Source organism: Electrona antarctica, assembly GCF_951216825.1.
Source record: "Electrona antarctica genome assembly, chromosome: 17".
Lineage (NCBI taxonomy): Eukaryota > Metazoa > Chordata > Actinopteri > Myctophiformes > Myctophidae > Electrona > Electrona antarctica.
The window spans coordinates 7942125-7958455 of NC_136798.1; the positions used below are offsets into that span (position 1 = coordinate 7942125).

The 16331-nt window shown below is 42.1% G+C and overlaps 3 protein-coding genes across 3 annotated transcripts in view; 2 read left to right on the forward strand and 1 right to left on the reverse strand.

Annotated features, from left to right (window-relative positions):
- The window catches only part of cep128 (centrosomal protein 128), a 102422-nt gene extending 99661 nt beyond the window's left edge, over positions 1 to 2761 (forward strand). The window contains exons 26-27 of the mRNA XM_079526846.1: positions 701 to 809; positions 1632 to 2761. Of these exons, the coding sequence (XP_079382972.1) occupies positions 701 to 809; positions 1632 to 1720 (198 nt within the window). The 3' untranslated portion in view covers positions 1721 to 2761. The remainder of the gene's footprint in view (positions 1 to 700; positions 810 to 1631) is intronic.
- A 3453-nt stretch (positions 2762 to 6214) lies between these two features.
- On the reverse strand, positions 6215 to 11114 carry LOC306940593 (hatching enzyme 1.2-like; the record flags this gene model as incomplete). Its single annotated transcript, XM_079525692.1, has 2 exons — positions 6215 to 6282; positions 10346 to 11114. The coding sequence occupies 2 exons, from the start codon at positions 11112 to 11114 to the stop codon at positions 6215 to 6217; spliced, it is 837 nt and encodes a 278-aa protein (XP_079381818.1).
- A 1359-nt stretch (positions 11115 to 12473) lies between these two features.
- On the forward strand, positions 12474 to 15605 carry LOC306940594 (hatching enzyme 1.2-like; the record flags this gene model as incomplete). The annotated part of the gene is made up of 2 exons (XM_079525693.1): positions 12474 to 13242; positions 15601 to 15605. 2 exons carry the CDS (start codon positions 12474 to 12476, stop codon positions 15603 to 15605), a joined length of 774 nt encoding a protein of 257 aa, XP_079381819.1.
- Between the last annotated feature and the right edge of the window lie 726 nt (positions 15606 to 16331).

Sequence of the window (16331 nt, forward strand, 5' to 3'; positions counted from 1 at the left end):
GAGTTGGCTCAACAACTCATATCAGAGTTGGCTCAACAACTCGTATCAGAGGTATGAACAGGGGATTATCCTGCACTACCTCTGAACTGAAGAAACGGAAAGCTCTTATGTCCAAAACTGTTACTTTTTGGGATTCAAATTCAAAAGTATAGCAGATCCGCAAGTGCAAAACGCGGCGCAAAGCTTTTGTGTGACACTTTAGCACTGTGGTTTTCAACCAGTGGTTCGGGCCAGGGACCACCACCAGTGGTCCCCGAGGGGATTCCAGGTGGTCCCCAGCTAAATGATGGAGAGTTGGTAACAAAAATGAACCCTTATTATTAGATCTTTAAATCTTCAGAGTGTAAAATGAAACCAAATATTTAGTTTCATTTTTACACTCTCAAGAGCAAAAGGGAACGGGACTGAACGGAGGCAGTCGCCTAACTATCGCTACTGCCCCCTGGTGGCGGATGAGTTAAGACACGCAAAATAGGGCCCAAATGCCGAATAAATAATGGACCTTGATATGAAAATGGTTGAAATCCACTGCTGTAGTATATGAACAAGCACCGCGTCGATTTACGGGGGGGAAAAAACACAAAAGGTTAGAATATGGAGATAAGAGCATTTCTGCCCCAAACGCGTTGCTATTATTCAGTCTGTCTGGGTGAGTTTTAGGTGAAGTACAGTTGAGTGTTTGTTCTCCTGCTCCCTCCAGGATGAGAAGCTGGACGCCACGTCCAGAAGCCTGAGACTGGCTGCCCTCAGCTCCTCCATCAAAGGGCCCGGCGCCTTCCTCAGCACCTCGCACAGATCACACTCACTGTGTGAGTATACATGCACCACAGCTGTGCGGAGGCATATCTGGTAACCGCTTTCAACCTGCCGTATCTCTATTTTGGGGCTCATCGTTCTAGGCAAAAAAAAAACCTTGCAAAGAATTGCTGAACTTACAAGGTGTCGCACTGTGACACGTTGTGAGCACAAATAGCCACGATGTGCTGCGCTGTGCCAGAATGAGTTTTTATTGCCAAGTATTTTCACATAAAAGGAATTTGCCAACGTGCATTGCTCTCAGACTCGCAGATAATACATTCTATTCGGCCAGATAAAACAAAAGTATGAAATATAGTGAATGAATATAGCGTTTTTCAAAGCATAAAAACAGTCACAGCGGCAAGATACAGAAAATAAAAAGTAAATTAGATGCAAAAAAATAATAATATTGCAATAATATTGCTTGGTGTAATTGTGGTATTATTAGATATTGCACATATTGCATATTGTCCATGTGTACATTACACTTGCTGCAGGGGGTTGCAGCAACATCTTTCAACTTGGCATCCCTATTTTTGACAAGTTGTGAGCTTGTAGATCAGCTATTTCTTTTATATCCTTTTTTTAAATGGGGTTTAAGTGGTTAACTTGTTCCAAGCAACCGAGTTCTTTCTATGGGGTGTGTATCTGTGACAGTGAATCAAACATGTTGTACTCCTTTCTATTTCTTTATGTCTGTCTCTATCTTTCCTGTTTTTTATGTTTTGTTTTAACGTTTTGTTATTCTCTGACTTTCCGTTCTATTTTGTTTCTTGCCATTATGTCGGGTTCAATATGTTCTCTCTCTCTCTCTCTCTCTCTCTCTCTCTCAGCTCCGCAGAAGGGTCCGTCCAGCTCCGACGTGGACATCTCCACTGTGAATGGGGCCATGACTCCCTCGGACCGCCTCAGCCTCAAGTGAAGCCATTTGCAGTGTAAGCCTTTATGGTGCTCTCAGCTAGACTGAACTATACCTGTACCTTATTTGTCCAAGGCAAAACGACAACCTGCATTTCCCAGCAGGCCTTGCACCCGCCACAACCCTTCTCCACTACCTCAACAAGGCAAGCATTGAAGGTGCTACAGCGCAAAGGGCTTGGCCTACAGGTGTCCAACAAGCACTAATAAAGCCTGCTTTACGCTTATGCTGTTACGTGTTGTGGGCTTGTAAATGTACATCGACTGTTTTCGGTGTGCGACACCCGCGCACTAATACGTTTAAATCAAGCCTAACTTCCAGCGACACTTTGAAGTAGTGCTGCACAATGAATCGAAAAAATATCAAGATTGACGGCCAAGCTACACCAGGCTTTTCTCGCGCGTTTACCCTAAACGCGCGGCCCGCGCGTGCGTTTTTTGTTAAGAATCGTGAAGGATCGTGAAGAATCGTGTAGCACTAGTTGGCTGTCCAATACATTTTAGTTATTATACTATTTATTACAAATAAATGAATGTATTTATTAACAAATTGGGTTTGACCTTAAACGTTAATCCATGTGAAAGCCAAAATAGTAGCAATAGGGCTTTTTTTATTTCATTAATAGTTACAGTAAGCCACTCCACTCCAAAAGTATGTTTTAACTATAGTGTACTATTCAACTGGTGCATATGATATTAGCGTGCCAATGTATTTGATGAATTGATTTAATGGGATTGCAGCTATGCTACAACTTTACAAGAGTTTACTACTGTATGGTGCCTTTTGAACTTATACCCAATGCATACATTTTTAACACTGTACATGTCATAATTTTTTCTTTTCTTTTTTCTTTTACGTTTTCCACATTTATAGTTTTGTTTATTTTTGTATCATGTTTTTTCATCATTTATACTGCAAGTGAATAATGTGTGCTTAACACAGCATGTATTTGTAAAAAAGAAAAAAAAATAAATCTATATATTACCAAGCACAAACATATCTTTTTTATGAAATGTAGAGAAAATATATGCACTACAAAATAAATGCAGCAAAATGTGTGTTTTACAAGTATGTTTGTCCCGTTCTTTTCAAAGAGGACTGTTTGCTGTGGACTACGCATTAGTCCGACATCCCGTTAGTCTGACATACAGTATGTGGCTGGTTAAGACTCACCCCGTGGCTTCCGTGTGCGGTTATGGTTAGCGCCGGTAGGGGTAGTATTTAGTAACCTGCTGGAAGGTAAACGCTTACTTAACACGGAGCCCGCCAGAACCGTAGTAACCGTAGGATTAAATTAGTCGTGCAGCCCGCCAGAACCGTAGCCTACGTTTTCCAGGGTTTATATTCTTTAATCCATGTTTTGATCCGATCGAATCGTTAGCTGCTGCTCGTTAGCATAACAGTCAAAGTGGGACAGTGGCCATTTTGAAGATCCATCCATCCATCCACTTGCACTCTGTGCTGCTTTCAATGGCCTGTATCTCCAAATCGGCGCAATGAATGTCGTTTCTGTTGAAAACAAGGTTTTTCAGCGGCCGACAGCAGGTGCTGTGATACTCACAATCGGGTTTTTTCAAAACCGACCGAGAGAACAACAACCGGTCAAGACACCACACACAGCATTTTGTCATTGTAACATCCGGTTACGGGTATTTTGGCTCTTCAAAATAAGGGTTGCGTGTGATAAATCATTGGCAATGTGCGATAGATAGATCAATTAATCCTGTCGGTCAAACGGTTTAAGGTCTATTCCCCGAGGGCACAGTCACACCACACTTGTATTCTACCTATGAGGGCTAGGGTTGGGGCCAATGCATTTCTTTTTCTTTCTTTTTTTTAAACAACATTTTAACTAAGATTTGTGTAACCAATTTATTCACCCAGTGTCAATTGTCTTATTTGTCTATGTATTCCTGGGCGCTGCACTACCTCTGCCAACCTGTGGAGAGCAACGGACTGACCTCATGCTTCCTTCTATGCAGTGAAGGAAGCATTGAATGAAGTCACCTGACAGGGGGAGGGGGTCCCCGATTGGATGTAGGAAGGAAGGAACACATTATTCCAAGCAGTTCCTTACACCTCCATCATGCTGGCCAGGGGGAGTCCGTTTTAGTGCCAATTCAATGGGAATGGAGCGTACTTTTTTTTAAATCTGCAAATGGCAGCAAACTGCTCAATTCCCCTTTTGAAATGCATGAAATCCGCCCTCATAGGTAGAATAAAAGTGCTGTGTGACCGAGCCCTGATGGAATAAACCCCCAGCAAAAACCAGCCTTATGTTTTTTAGAGATTAAAAAAAAGATGAAAATGTCGTTTTTCATAATTTTTTTGAATCGTCGAAAATCATGAAAAACTACATACTATAGTTGTATAGTACGTCGTTTGAAAACCATGAACTTATATGTAGTTTTTTTTCATGATTTTCATCAGGGTTTTTTTATTTTCTTTAGTTTTTTCATTGTCGAAAATCTTAGTGCGGACCAATCATATGAAGATAGGTTGAAAAGTGGTGAAGTGTTCCTTTTAGTTGTTAAGTTGTAGGGCCTGTGAAGGTGATCTCAAGGTAATCACCTTGGACAGAGTGAAGAACTTGATCAAGTGCTATTCCTATTATGCTATTTGGAGTAATCCCATGCTGAAATCTTTACAGTTTTGTTTTTTTAACAATTACTGGACTGGAAACTGTCAAACATATTTGGCAGCTCTCGTTTTGGCCCTTAAATACGTTCCTTTTGTATTAAGTGCTTTAAATGTGATTTTTTTTTCAACACATTTAAAGCCAAGTGCACACAGTGCCAAATCCTCAGTTATGTAATCCTGCCTTGAATTTCTTTTGTACTGCGGCCCATAATTTACTGAAAGAAGTGAATCATCTCTTACTGTAATTAAATACCAAGAATCAGACTTCATGAAATTGTGTGGATTTAGATTTTTGAGCGTACTTCATGTGCTGAATATGAAATCCTCTCGAGAGACATGCGGCACCGCGTAGCTTCTGATCATACTGTCTATCTTTTTCAAATGGAGAGAAAAACATGATAATGTCAACATCAGTTTTGTGAAATCAAACAGTACAGCGTTTGGCTGTGCTTGATCCTCTAAAACAAACCAGTCAGTTTTTGATTGCGTGCCATAGAAATTAAAGTCATACATTCATGCTAAAAATTACTGTCAACATCTTGTGCTGGCCGGGGCTGCAGCGATCAAAATGGTCTTTTCTATTGAACGGAATGTTGCAAGAATGCACTCTTCTATGGAGCCCCTAAGGGACTTTGAAATGTCCCCTTAGGGACAAAAAAATGTCCCCCTTAGGGACAAAAAACAAACTTTCGCCTGAAACTACTTTTCAATGTCCCCTTAGGGGCTCCGTACGCTTCAGAGCACAATTATGGCTGGGTTTACACAAAGAGGGTATTATTTTAATATGTCACTATTTTCTGCTTGTACAGTATATGTACAGTCAAACAATGAAACAGCGAACATTTACAGCATTTACAGCTGGCACCCAGTGTTGATGTTTGACAGCGTTAGTTCTAGTCATAGTCTTTTGAATATAGTTTTCATTTGTCGCATTTTAGTCACCTGGAATGTTTTAGTGTTGGTCTAGTTTTAGTTGACTAAATATCATAAGATTTTAGTCGACACATCTACAGTTGTTTTAGTCGACAAAATGTATTTTGGCGGGCCTTGATGGTGTCTTAATGGCTCATATTACACTTTTACAAGCTCACAATGCTGCCTGCGACATTGTAGTATTCGCCCCCAAACTCTTACTTATCAGGGTTCAAATTTAGAGCTGGCAGATATGCTACTTTTTATACTTTTGTGTGCCGTGGTAGTACGGTCAAGTAGGCATACAAAAAACGTGCGTATTATTCACGTATTATTTGCGTATTATTTGCGTATTATTCGTGTATTCGCGTATTATTCGCATATTATTCGTTTATTCGCGTATTATTCGCATATTATTCGTGTATTTGTGTATTATTTGTTCATCTGTTTTCACTACTTTTGTGCAACACTCGCTTGCAGAATGAACTACAGTATATATATACTGTAGGACAGGCTATATACAAAAAGTTTAAAAATGGAGATAAGATAATTGCTACTTTTACTTGGGTAAACAAATCAGAGTAGGTAGGCCTACATCTTCCACCACTGATAGTGGGTGGGAGCGGTTCAACAGGACATCTCCCATAGTGGGTGGGAGCGGTTCAACAGGACATCTCCCATAGTGGGTGCAGGGAGCGGTTCAACAGGACATCTCCCATAGTGGGTGGGAGCGGTTCAACAGGACATCTCCCATAGTGGGTGCAGGGAGCGGTTCAACAGGACATCTCCCATAGTGGGTGGGAGCGGTTCAACAGGACATCTCCCATAGTGGGTGCAGGGAGCGGTTCAACAGGACATCTCCCATAGTGGGTGGGAGCGGTTCAACAGGACATCTCCCAGTAGGTAGGCCTACATCGTCCACCACTGATAGTGGGTGGGAGCGGTTCAACAGGACATCTCCTCACCCTTCCCTCCGCAACCATCCACCTCCACACTGTCCACTTTCACTCCCACTGCAGAGCGGGGAGCTCAGCTTGTTAGTTCATCGGATATGGTCCGAATGTCTGCATTACGCTGGGATAAATTGGGTTTTCCATGAAATTACTCCATACCAGGACCTGCATACAGTAGTGTAATTGTCTCCACCAGGCCGAAGGCATGGGGAGAGAGTATGTTTTGCACTCCGTCCGTGTGTCCGTGTGTGTGTGTGTGTGTCCGTCCGTCTGTTACCAGCTAATCTCCGGCACCGTTAACCCGGTCGATGCCACACTTTGCACACACACTCCCTGGATGCCAACGATGAACCTCTGCCCTGCATTTTCCAGAACGGCCTTTTATAGCGCCACCAGGAGGCCGACTTTTGTAAAACACATTTTTTGATATTACTCCTCCAGATTCTGTCCAAAAATCTCACAAATCGTTACACAGTATCTCTATGGTCATGTGCTCAAGTCGGATCTGTCCGATATTTCATATTCCATCCTAATTGGCTTTCACAGTTTGCAAGATTGCCCCGTTTTGCACAAAAGCCTCAAATCATGAACGCAGCATGCAATTTACGTGAAATCTTTCACACATTTTCTTACTAGGCTGATGAATATATCCCACCCTTTTCACATTGTGACCTGTGACCTGTTATAGCGCCACCAACAGGTTGATTTTTGCAAAACACATTTTTGGAACAAAATGCCTCAAGTCATCCAATTACCATCAAAGGCAAACATGTTTATATTACTCCTAAACATTTTGCCAAACATCTCACACAGTCCTATCCTCCTGGTGGAGACTTGTGCCCAGAAGGGCACTTTTTCTAGTTCAAATTATATTTGTTTTGAGGTCCGAATTCCACTGGTTCTTAAAGTGGTATCCGGGGACCCCCCACCCCCCCCCCCCATGGGTCCCCAGAAGAGGAACAGTTTACTTTTGTGAAGCACGAGTACAATTTTTGGCAATTGTTTTGAAAAAAATAGGTTGACAAATCCTCCAGCAAGAGCGAGGTGAAAATACCGACCGCACCTCGATCGCTGTCTCTCAAATATTGACATGGTGACAAATGTTCTGGGGGTCCATACATACATGGCACACAACATTACATAGCCTACAGTATGGGGGACATGAACATGTTTGAGAACCTCTGTCATACAAACTAGGGATCAAGAGTGCAAACAGAATCACAGGTTCCAACAGGCCCACATGGGGGCATCTCTGAGCCTTTGCTCTCCCTCCATTCATCATTACATCATATCTTCATATGAGCGAAGAACTGAGAGTCATTAAGACATCCGTCTCTACAGACTGCCTTAGGGCAGTCTTAATTCTCTTTCTCTCTCGCTTAATTGCTTACTCTGGTCTCTCTCTCGGTGCACGCGCACACACGCACGCACACACACGCACGCACGCACACACACACCTTGGCCACTAATATGTTTCGTTATAAATAGCGTCGTAGACAGAGCTACCTCTTATCTAGGCTATTTCAGGTTGCTAAAGCATGCAGGCCCATAGATAATAATAATACATTTTATTTATAAGGAGCCTTTCAGGGCACTCAAGATAAGTCCTGCAGCTCCCAGCGGAGACATTCCAATATTTTCGTTCCAGTCCATCCATCGTTAGTCCGTTCTGTCATGCCTATACAAGTATACAGTATTATTTACAACAGGATGCCACATCTATGCAACGCCGTACGCTGGTGTCATGCGCCGAAAACAGACCCTCTACAAGTTTACAGCGTGTTGTGGATTTCAGTGGTGTGTAAAGTAACTATAAGTACAATGAATGAATGAATTATTTGATTTAAGTGTCATGTCACCTCGTGGCCCATCCCTCAAGGGATTATATGACACCTTTTCATTCAGTTACAACTATACACTTCTTATTACACTGGTTACCGGCATTGCTGATCGCCTACACAACCAACATGAATTCAAATAAAAGCAAAACAAAGCAAAGCATAGCTAAACCATAGACTGTAGAAAAAGGCCCAAATACATCTCTATCCCTATGGAGCTATGGGTTTTTTTGGGCCCAATGACAGCGCCACATTAGGCCATTATATGAACTTTCAGGAAGTCAGGATTTCCTACTGGCTTCACACAAATCCAGCATCACTGCCCCCCTGGGAGCTAAACATACATATCCCTTACTCGCTGTAAATGGCTTTTATTCTCAGGTCCCAGACTTTTTCAAATAGGCTAAAACGGTTGATAAGTTGTGCATCATTCATATCCATCATTAACTATTATTAAACTACTCTTCTCTGACCCTCCAATAAAAAGTACTGCACTTAACCCATTGATGCCTGGTGCAACCTATACGTTGTTCTACCCTTGATGCCGGTGCGCTCTCTGTGTCTCATCAGCTATTGCTATACATGTAGCAACATAATTATTTAAAAAAATAATGAATCAAAATTTGAAGGTTTTCAGAAACCTTAGGTCAGGCCCTAGAAGGCGTTCCCAGATTCGGCCTCAGGTATCAATGGGTACAACTTTGAGGTATTTGTTCTTTACTTGAGAATTTCCACTTTCTACTCCACATACATCTCGGATCCAAATGTCATATACTTTTACTCCGCTACATTTATTTGAAAACTTTAGCTACTAAACGTACTAGTTACTTTGTAGATTTGTATTATTACAAACATACATTAACCACTTCAGCCCATACATTTAGGCTATTTAAAAACAGCAGATCTACAAGCTCACAATGTGCCGTGATGCAACGCATTGTGAGCTTGTAGATCTGCTATTTTCCAAAAGATTTTTTTATATATTTGAAAACTTTAAACGGGACATTCTGCATAATGAGCACTTTTACTGTTGGTCATTTAAGTACATTTTTGATGTCAATGCTTTTGTACCTTTACTCAAGTACATTTTGAATTCCGGACTTTGGCCTCACTCACACCTTTAGATCTAGCATACAACATTGATGCATGCACACTTACATCTTGCTTACAGCAAGATTCCTTCTATGCATGAGGAGTCCAAGCTGCTTCTTTTCACCTGACAGGGGAGAGTTTCCCCGGCCGGACGTAGGGCGTGGAAGGAACACGTTATTCCGACCAGTTCCTTTCCCCTCTATCAGGTGCCCCGGCTGGCCACGGGGAGGTAGTTTAGAGACCAGGATTACCGCTTTTTGTTTGGGTACCTACCCTAGGGGACACGGGGAGAACATGCAAACTCCACACAGAAAGGCCCTTTCGCCAACCGCGCCTCGGGTATGGGCACTGATGACGCGGAGGAGGGAACACGCCCCCAGTGCCCGCAGCGTCCCCAGCGGGAATCGAACCCAGGACCTTCTAGCTGTGAGGCGACAGCACTATACCGACTGTGCCACCGTTGGTATTGGTACTTTAACTTAAGTACAAAATGTGAGTACTTTATCCAGCACTGGTGGATTTGATGGATTGTGATGATCTGTAGATCTGATACTTTATCCACACTGGTGGATTTGATGGATTGTGATCTGTAGACCTGTTACTTTATGAATATACTGTACCTACTACTATACATCATGCTTTAGAGATGGGGATGAATACATTCACAATGCTTTCTAGATTCTTTTTAATTTGCTGTCCTTGAGAGTAGAGAGTATAATTTGCAGAGACAGACATGTTTTGAAATAATCAAAACCTGTTATAATATGTACATGCATGCATATTGGTATAATTGCTTTTATAAATTAAACTTAACTAAGTGTAAATATTTAAATGAAATGAACAGCATGAGAGTTGGACAATATGATCAATAATTGAACACATTTTGTTGGTCTCAGGAATACGAATAGATGACACAATTACACTTTGTAAAGTCTATGAAGCAAACTTTATTGAAATTGTGACTTGAGAGAAAGCTATACGAGGTAGAAGAGAGGTCAGCTCACATTGCAGTTGATTTGTTTCAATGTAAGTACAGTATCAGACAGTATCAGACACAGTGTACAGTATCAGAAAATGTGATCAGAGAGACAAATCAAACAATCTGGAGATGGAATTTGATTCAGCCTTTTCTTCTTTTTCCTTGGCCAGGTTTTCCTGTTTCACGATTTTCCTTTGCTCAAGGAAGTCTTTGCATTCGTACAGCTTGTTAATCCTCAGGATGTCGATATCAGACATGCCCTGTCTCTGGCCGATCTGCACGTTGGCGTTTGGGATGGGGGTGATGCTGTCTTTGCCGGACTGGATAGAGAAGGCCGTTTTACCGTAGTGCATGATGGAGGAGTAGTCATAGGGGGTGTCCAGGTTGTTGGTGTTCTGCTTGTAGAAGTTGTATTTCATGTCGTTGTGGATGTTGTCCCAGTTGATGAGGACGTAGTCGTCACGGTCGCTCCTGGTCTGCTCGTGCTGGAAGCCCAGGGCATGGTTGATCTCGTGCTGGATGATGCCGTGGTACATGCAGCCCCTACGGTTGATAGAGATCACTTGCTTGCCTCCTACTCTGCCTAGACTAGACCAGCATCCATCTCTGTTCTCAAAGCTGATGTAGTCTTGCTCGTACTGACGTGGCTCAAAGCGGACACAGGTGCTGTCGGTGAAGGTCTGCATGGCTCTTTCAAGCTTCTTCCTGTCCCATTTGTTGAAGTCGCTGCTCACCGTGTAGGGGATCGTCACCGAGCCATCAAAGTCTTTGTCCCACAGGCAGTTGTAATAGAAACAGTACATGGCGTTTCTGGTTCTGGGAGCGACCATGTCTCCCTCCACAAGGAACTGCCTTGAGCCGTTGTTGGAAGTCAGAATGATGGTGCTGATGTCTGCCTGGACTCCAGATTCACTTCTTTCTTCCAGAATGGGATGGGCCTGGGAGAGGCCCAGCAGTAGCAGGAGGCTGAAAAAGATCTTCATCTTCTGGGTCCTTCAGGGGTCTTTCTTGGTCACTGATAGCGATGCTGTGGAGAGGATGCTGGGAGCTTGGTGAATGAGTCTTCTGAGTCTTTAGCTTTTTTACTGACCTGTATAGGTGTGTCTGCTGGAGGATTAAGGGTTGTGTCCAGGCCACTAAAGCCTAAACAAACATGTGAAGGCAGAACTCCTCAGACCAACCTGTTGTTTCAACAGGGTCTGTATTCCTCAGTCATTACAGGGACAACTAGTGTTGGTTAATGAGGTGGGAAGGTTTGCATTACATCTTAGACATTCAGCTGACTCTAAATTTGAAACCTAAAACTACATTTTGCCTTTAACATTTTAATATATCCATAATATTTTACATGACATTCATGAAAGAATTGAAGTAGGACTATCGATTTAGCCAACATAGTAATAGTAAAACAACAGTATATAAAATTATATCCCATGTTACTAATATGACAGACACATCCAAGTGAGCAACAATCTGCAAGTTTAATAATAGAAATAAATGACATACAGCAAACAATGAATATTTACTTTTACAACACTTAATAAATAGAATAGAATTGTATTGTGTGCTTCTACTTTTTTTGCGTTCATAAGTATGTTTAAGTGTTATTAAACAATTGTCTTGTTATTAAAGATAATTTAAACTTGGTTTAGTTTTCCATAGTGTAACATTAACTGTGTCAGTATGACCTTTTAACTGAAACTGTGTTTTTCAACATACTAAAATTAGATCATATTATTGCTGCTAAGTATCTGGTACAAACAGATAAGGTCAGATCACAGCTCTTTTCTTCCTAATTACCGTTTCTACCAAGCTCTCTCTCCCTCTCCCTTGAGAGGGAGAAACTGTTGCTTTATATGTCTCAGAATGCATTCTCTGAATAAACCAATTTACCGGTATTTATTTATTTATGGCAGGGGGCAGTGTCTTGAGTGTACAGGGTTTGATGAGGGGAGGGCCCATGTAATAATAATATATTAATAAAATATGGCATAAAACAACATTAAAATATTAGCAGTGTAGGCTAATGCAATACAGTGAGGTCATGAATAACAACAAAGATTAAAAAAAAGCTGTGCTTTAAAAATGCACGACTAAACTGGGGAGAAAAGGGAGGACAAAAATCGGCTTCTTCTAAATTTAAGAAAACAAGATAAAGGGTTTGTTTAGGCTTTAGTGGTCTGGACACAACCCTTAATCCTCCAGCAGACACACCTACAGTCCTATAGGTCAGTATAAAAGCTACGGACTCAGAAGACCAACCACCAAGCTCCCAGCATCCCGTCTCCACAGACTCTCCAGCGCCATCAAGGACCAAGAAAGACCCCTGAAGGACCCAGAAGATGAAGATCTTTTTCAGCCTCCTGCTACTGCTGGGCCTCTCCCAGGCCCATCCCATCCTGGAAGAAAGAAGTGAATCTGGAGTCCAGGCAGACATCAGCACCATCATTCTGACTTCCAACAACGGCTCAAGGCAGTTCCTTGTGGAGGGAGACATGGTCGCTCCCAGAACCAGAAACGCCATGTACTGTTTCTATTACAACTGCCTGTGGGACAAAGACTTTGATGGCTCGGTGACGATCCCCTACACGGTGAGCAGCGACTTCAACAAATGGGACAGGAAGAAGCTTGAAAGAGCCATGCAGACCTTCACCGACAGCACCTGTGTCCGCTTTGAGCCACGTCAGTACGAGCAAGACTACATCAGCTTTGAGAACAGTGATGGATGCTGGTCTAGTCTAGGCAGAGTAGGAGGCAAGCAAGTGATCTCTATCAACCGTATGGGCTGCCTGTACCACGGCATCATCCAGCACGAGATCAACCATGCCCTGGGCTTCCAGCACGAGCAGACCAGGAGCGACCGTGACGACTACGTCCTCATCAACTGGGATAACATCCACAACGACATGAAATACAACTTCTACAAGCAGAACACCAACAACCTGGACACCCCCTATGACTACTCCTCCATCATGCACTACGGTAAAACGGCCTTCTCTATCCAGTCCGGCAAAGACAGCATCACCCCCATCCCAAACGCCAACGTGCAGATCGGCCAGAGACAGGCCATGTCTGATATCGACATCCTGAGGATTAACAAGCTGTACGAATGCAAAGACTTCCTTGAGCAAAAGGAAATCGTGAAACAGGAAAACCTGGCCAAGGAAAAAGAAGAAAAGGCTGAATCAAATTCCATCTCCAGATTGTTTGATTTGTCTCTCTGATCACATTTTCTGATACTGTACACTGTGTCTGATACTGTCTGATACTGTACTTACATTTAAACAAATCAACTGCAATGTGAGCTGACCTCTCCTCTACCTCATAAAGCTTTCTCTCAATAAGTCACTATAATAAAGTTTGACTCATAGACTTTACAAAGTGTAATTGTGTCATCTATTCGTATTCCTGAGACCAACAAATGTTAAATTATTAATCATATTGTCTAACTCCTGATTACTGTTAATTTGATTTAAACTCAGTTAAGTTTAATTTACAAAAGCAATTATACCAATATAATAATAATAATAATAATAACAATAATAATATATACGTACCCACATATATATATATTATAACAGGTTTTGTACATTTCAAAACCTGTCTCTGCAGGTTATACTCTCAAAATCACAGAAATGGACAGCAATGTTTTTTTAAATCTGTAAAACGTTCTGAACGTATTCAACCCCATCTCTAAAGCATGACATAGAGTTACAGTAGTAGGTACAGTATATTCCGAAAATAACAGATCTACAGATCACAATCCATCAAATCCACTAGTGCTGGATAAAGTACTCACATTTTGTACTTAAGTTAAAGTACTAATACTGCAATATAGTACTCTGTTACAAGTAAAAGTCTGGAATTCAAAAATGAGTAAGGTACAAAAGTATTGACATCAAACTGTACTTAAAGTAGCAAAAGTACTCATTACTCATTATGCAGAATGTCCCGTTTCAAGTTTTCAAATATATAAAAAGCTTTCGAAAATAGCAGGTTTAGAAGCGAAGTGACGTGATCTGCTCTAGCTTAGGAGGCTTTTGATGACTTGACACAGGTCTAGGTCACCAGTCATGTCCAGTAGTTTCCTGACCATTGTGCGCTGTTGCACTGTGTCGTAGGCAGCAGAGAGATCTATGAATGCTGCTCCAGTTATTTGTTTTCCCTCAAACCCATCCTCAATGTGTTGGGTGAGGTTGAGCTCTGTCCAGCACAGGAGCGGCCAGGACGGAAACCAGCTTGGTCTTTAGTCAGCTTGGTGTCTATGAGTGGCATGAGGCGTTGGAGTAGCAGCCTCTCATAGAGATTGTAGGTGATGCAGAGGAGGGAAATGGGTCGGTAGCTCTTTGGGGATGATGGGTCTTTGCCAGGTTTGGGGATTGCAACCACTTTGGCCTTCCTCCAGACAGAATGGATGGTTTTCTGTGCCATGCATGTGTTCAGCATCCCCAGGAGCCAGGTCTTTGCGTTAGGTCAGCTTTCCGTAGGTTCAAGGTTCAAGGTTAAAGGTTTCTTTATTTTTGTCTCCCGAAGGAGAAATTTGTCTTGGACCCCAAGGACCCGCCCTGCAGCATACAGATACAATTCAATACAATACACAATACAAGACAATAAAGGTACACAGTGACCCGTACAACATTTAAATACCACACACCAAAGAACATCATCACCTCAAAACCTTCGCTCCCTACCCTGTCTGCCCTCTGCAAGGACTCTGTTAAGGAGTGTGATTGACAGAGGGACAAAGGAATGCTTGTATCTATTATATTTGCACGCATGGACCTCGTACCTCTTACCTGATGGCATTAGCCGATACTCAGGGTATAGTACATGGGAGGGGTCAGACACAATTTTCTTAACCTGTCCAATGGTGGCCTGCTCAAAGATGACCTGGGGGGTGATGGGAGTAGGAGGTGTAGACATACCCATGATCTTCCCTGCCATTTTGGCTAATCTAAGGATCTCAAATTTGTACTTTACAGTTATGTTTCCAAACTAACTGGTGATACCATACCTTAGAATTGACTCTATACTAGCTCTATAGAAGATCAGCATTATGTTTCTACTCACACCAAATAGTCTGAGCCTCCTGAGAAAATGAAGGCGCTGGTGTATATTTCTGCACACATACTTGTCACATGGGAGTGCCAGCTCATATCACAATCAATGTGCACTCCCAGATATTTATAGGAGGTGACCTGTTTGATGTCATGACCATGTATGGTGATCGTGGTGTGGTCACCTATAGACCTGTGATCCACTACAATCTCCTCAGTTTTCCTTACATTAACTTGTAAGTGATGTTCATCACACCAGTGTTACAAACAGTGTCATCAGAGAACGTAATGACTACACACTGATTGGACTGTGAGCTGACAGTCATTTGTGTGTATGGTGCATTAAAAAGAAAAATACTCTTGTACTGAGCAAATATACAGTGTGCGGGTGCATTCTATTCCTTTCATGTAGGCTAAACAAAAGGGAGGAACTAACTGGGGGGCCCCTGTACTGCTTACTGCCCTATCAGAGAGCGCCAAATTAAATCTCACCGGTTGTGGCCTGTTAGATAGAAAGGAGAAATACCATCTAATCAAAACTGGATTCACCTTCATCTCAATGATCTCAGATAACTTACGAAGGAGAATGTCTGGATGGATTGTATTAAAAGCTGAGCTAAAATCAACAAAGAAGTCTTGCATATGTTTTTGCGCCCTCTAAGTGCTTCAATACACGGTGTGTTAATGTAGAGATCGCATCACTAGTTCCCCAATTCCATGCATATGCAAATTGATGTGGATCTAGTGATCGCTCTGTTTCCTTTCGGAGCACCTCAGTTAGGATTCTCTCCAGGGATTTGACCACATTGGAAGTTAATGCTACTGGCCGATAGTCATTATTCTCTTGTGGACAGGGCTTTTTAGGGACTGTAATTGATTCTTTTCCAGATTTCTGGCACAGTATAGGTGTCCAAGGATAACTGAAATAGACGCTGCCATGCAGGAGTCAATTCCCCCGCACATGTTTTCAATAAAAAAGCACACATTCCATCCGGACCTGTTGCTTTTTTGGTCTGCATAGTTTTAAACACCTTAGTCACAGAACTTGAGTCTATTGTTATCCCGACATCATTACATGGTAGAGCATGTAACCAAATGGATCCTATACAGCCAATACAGGTCTGTAACTCTGAGAGTGTAGCC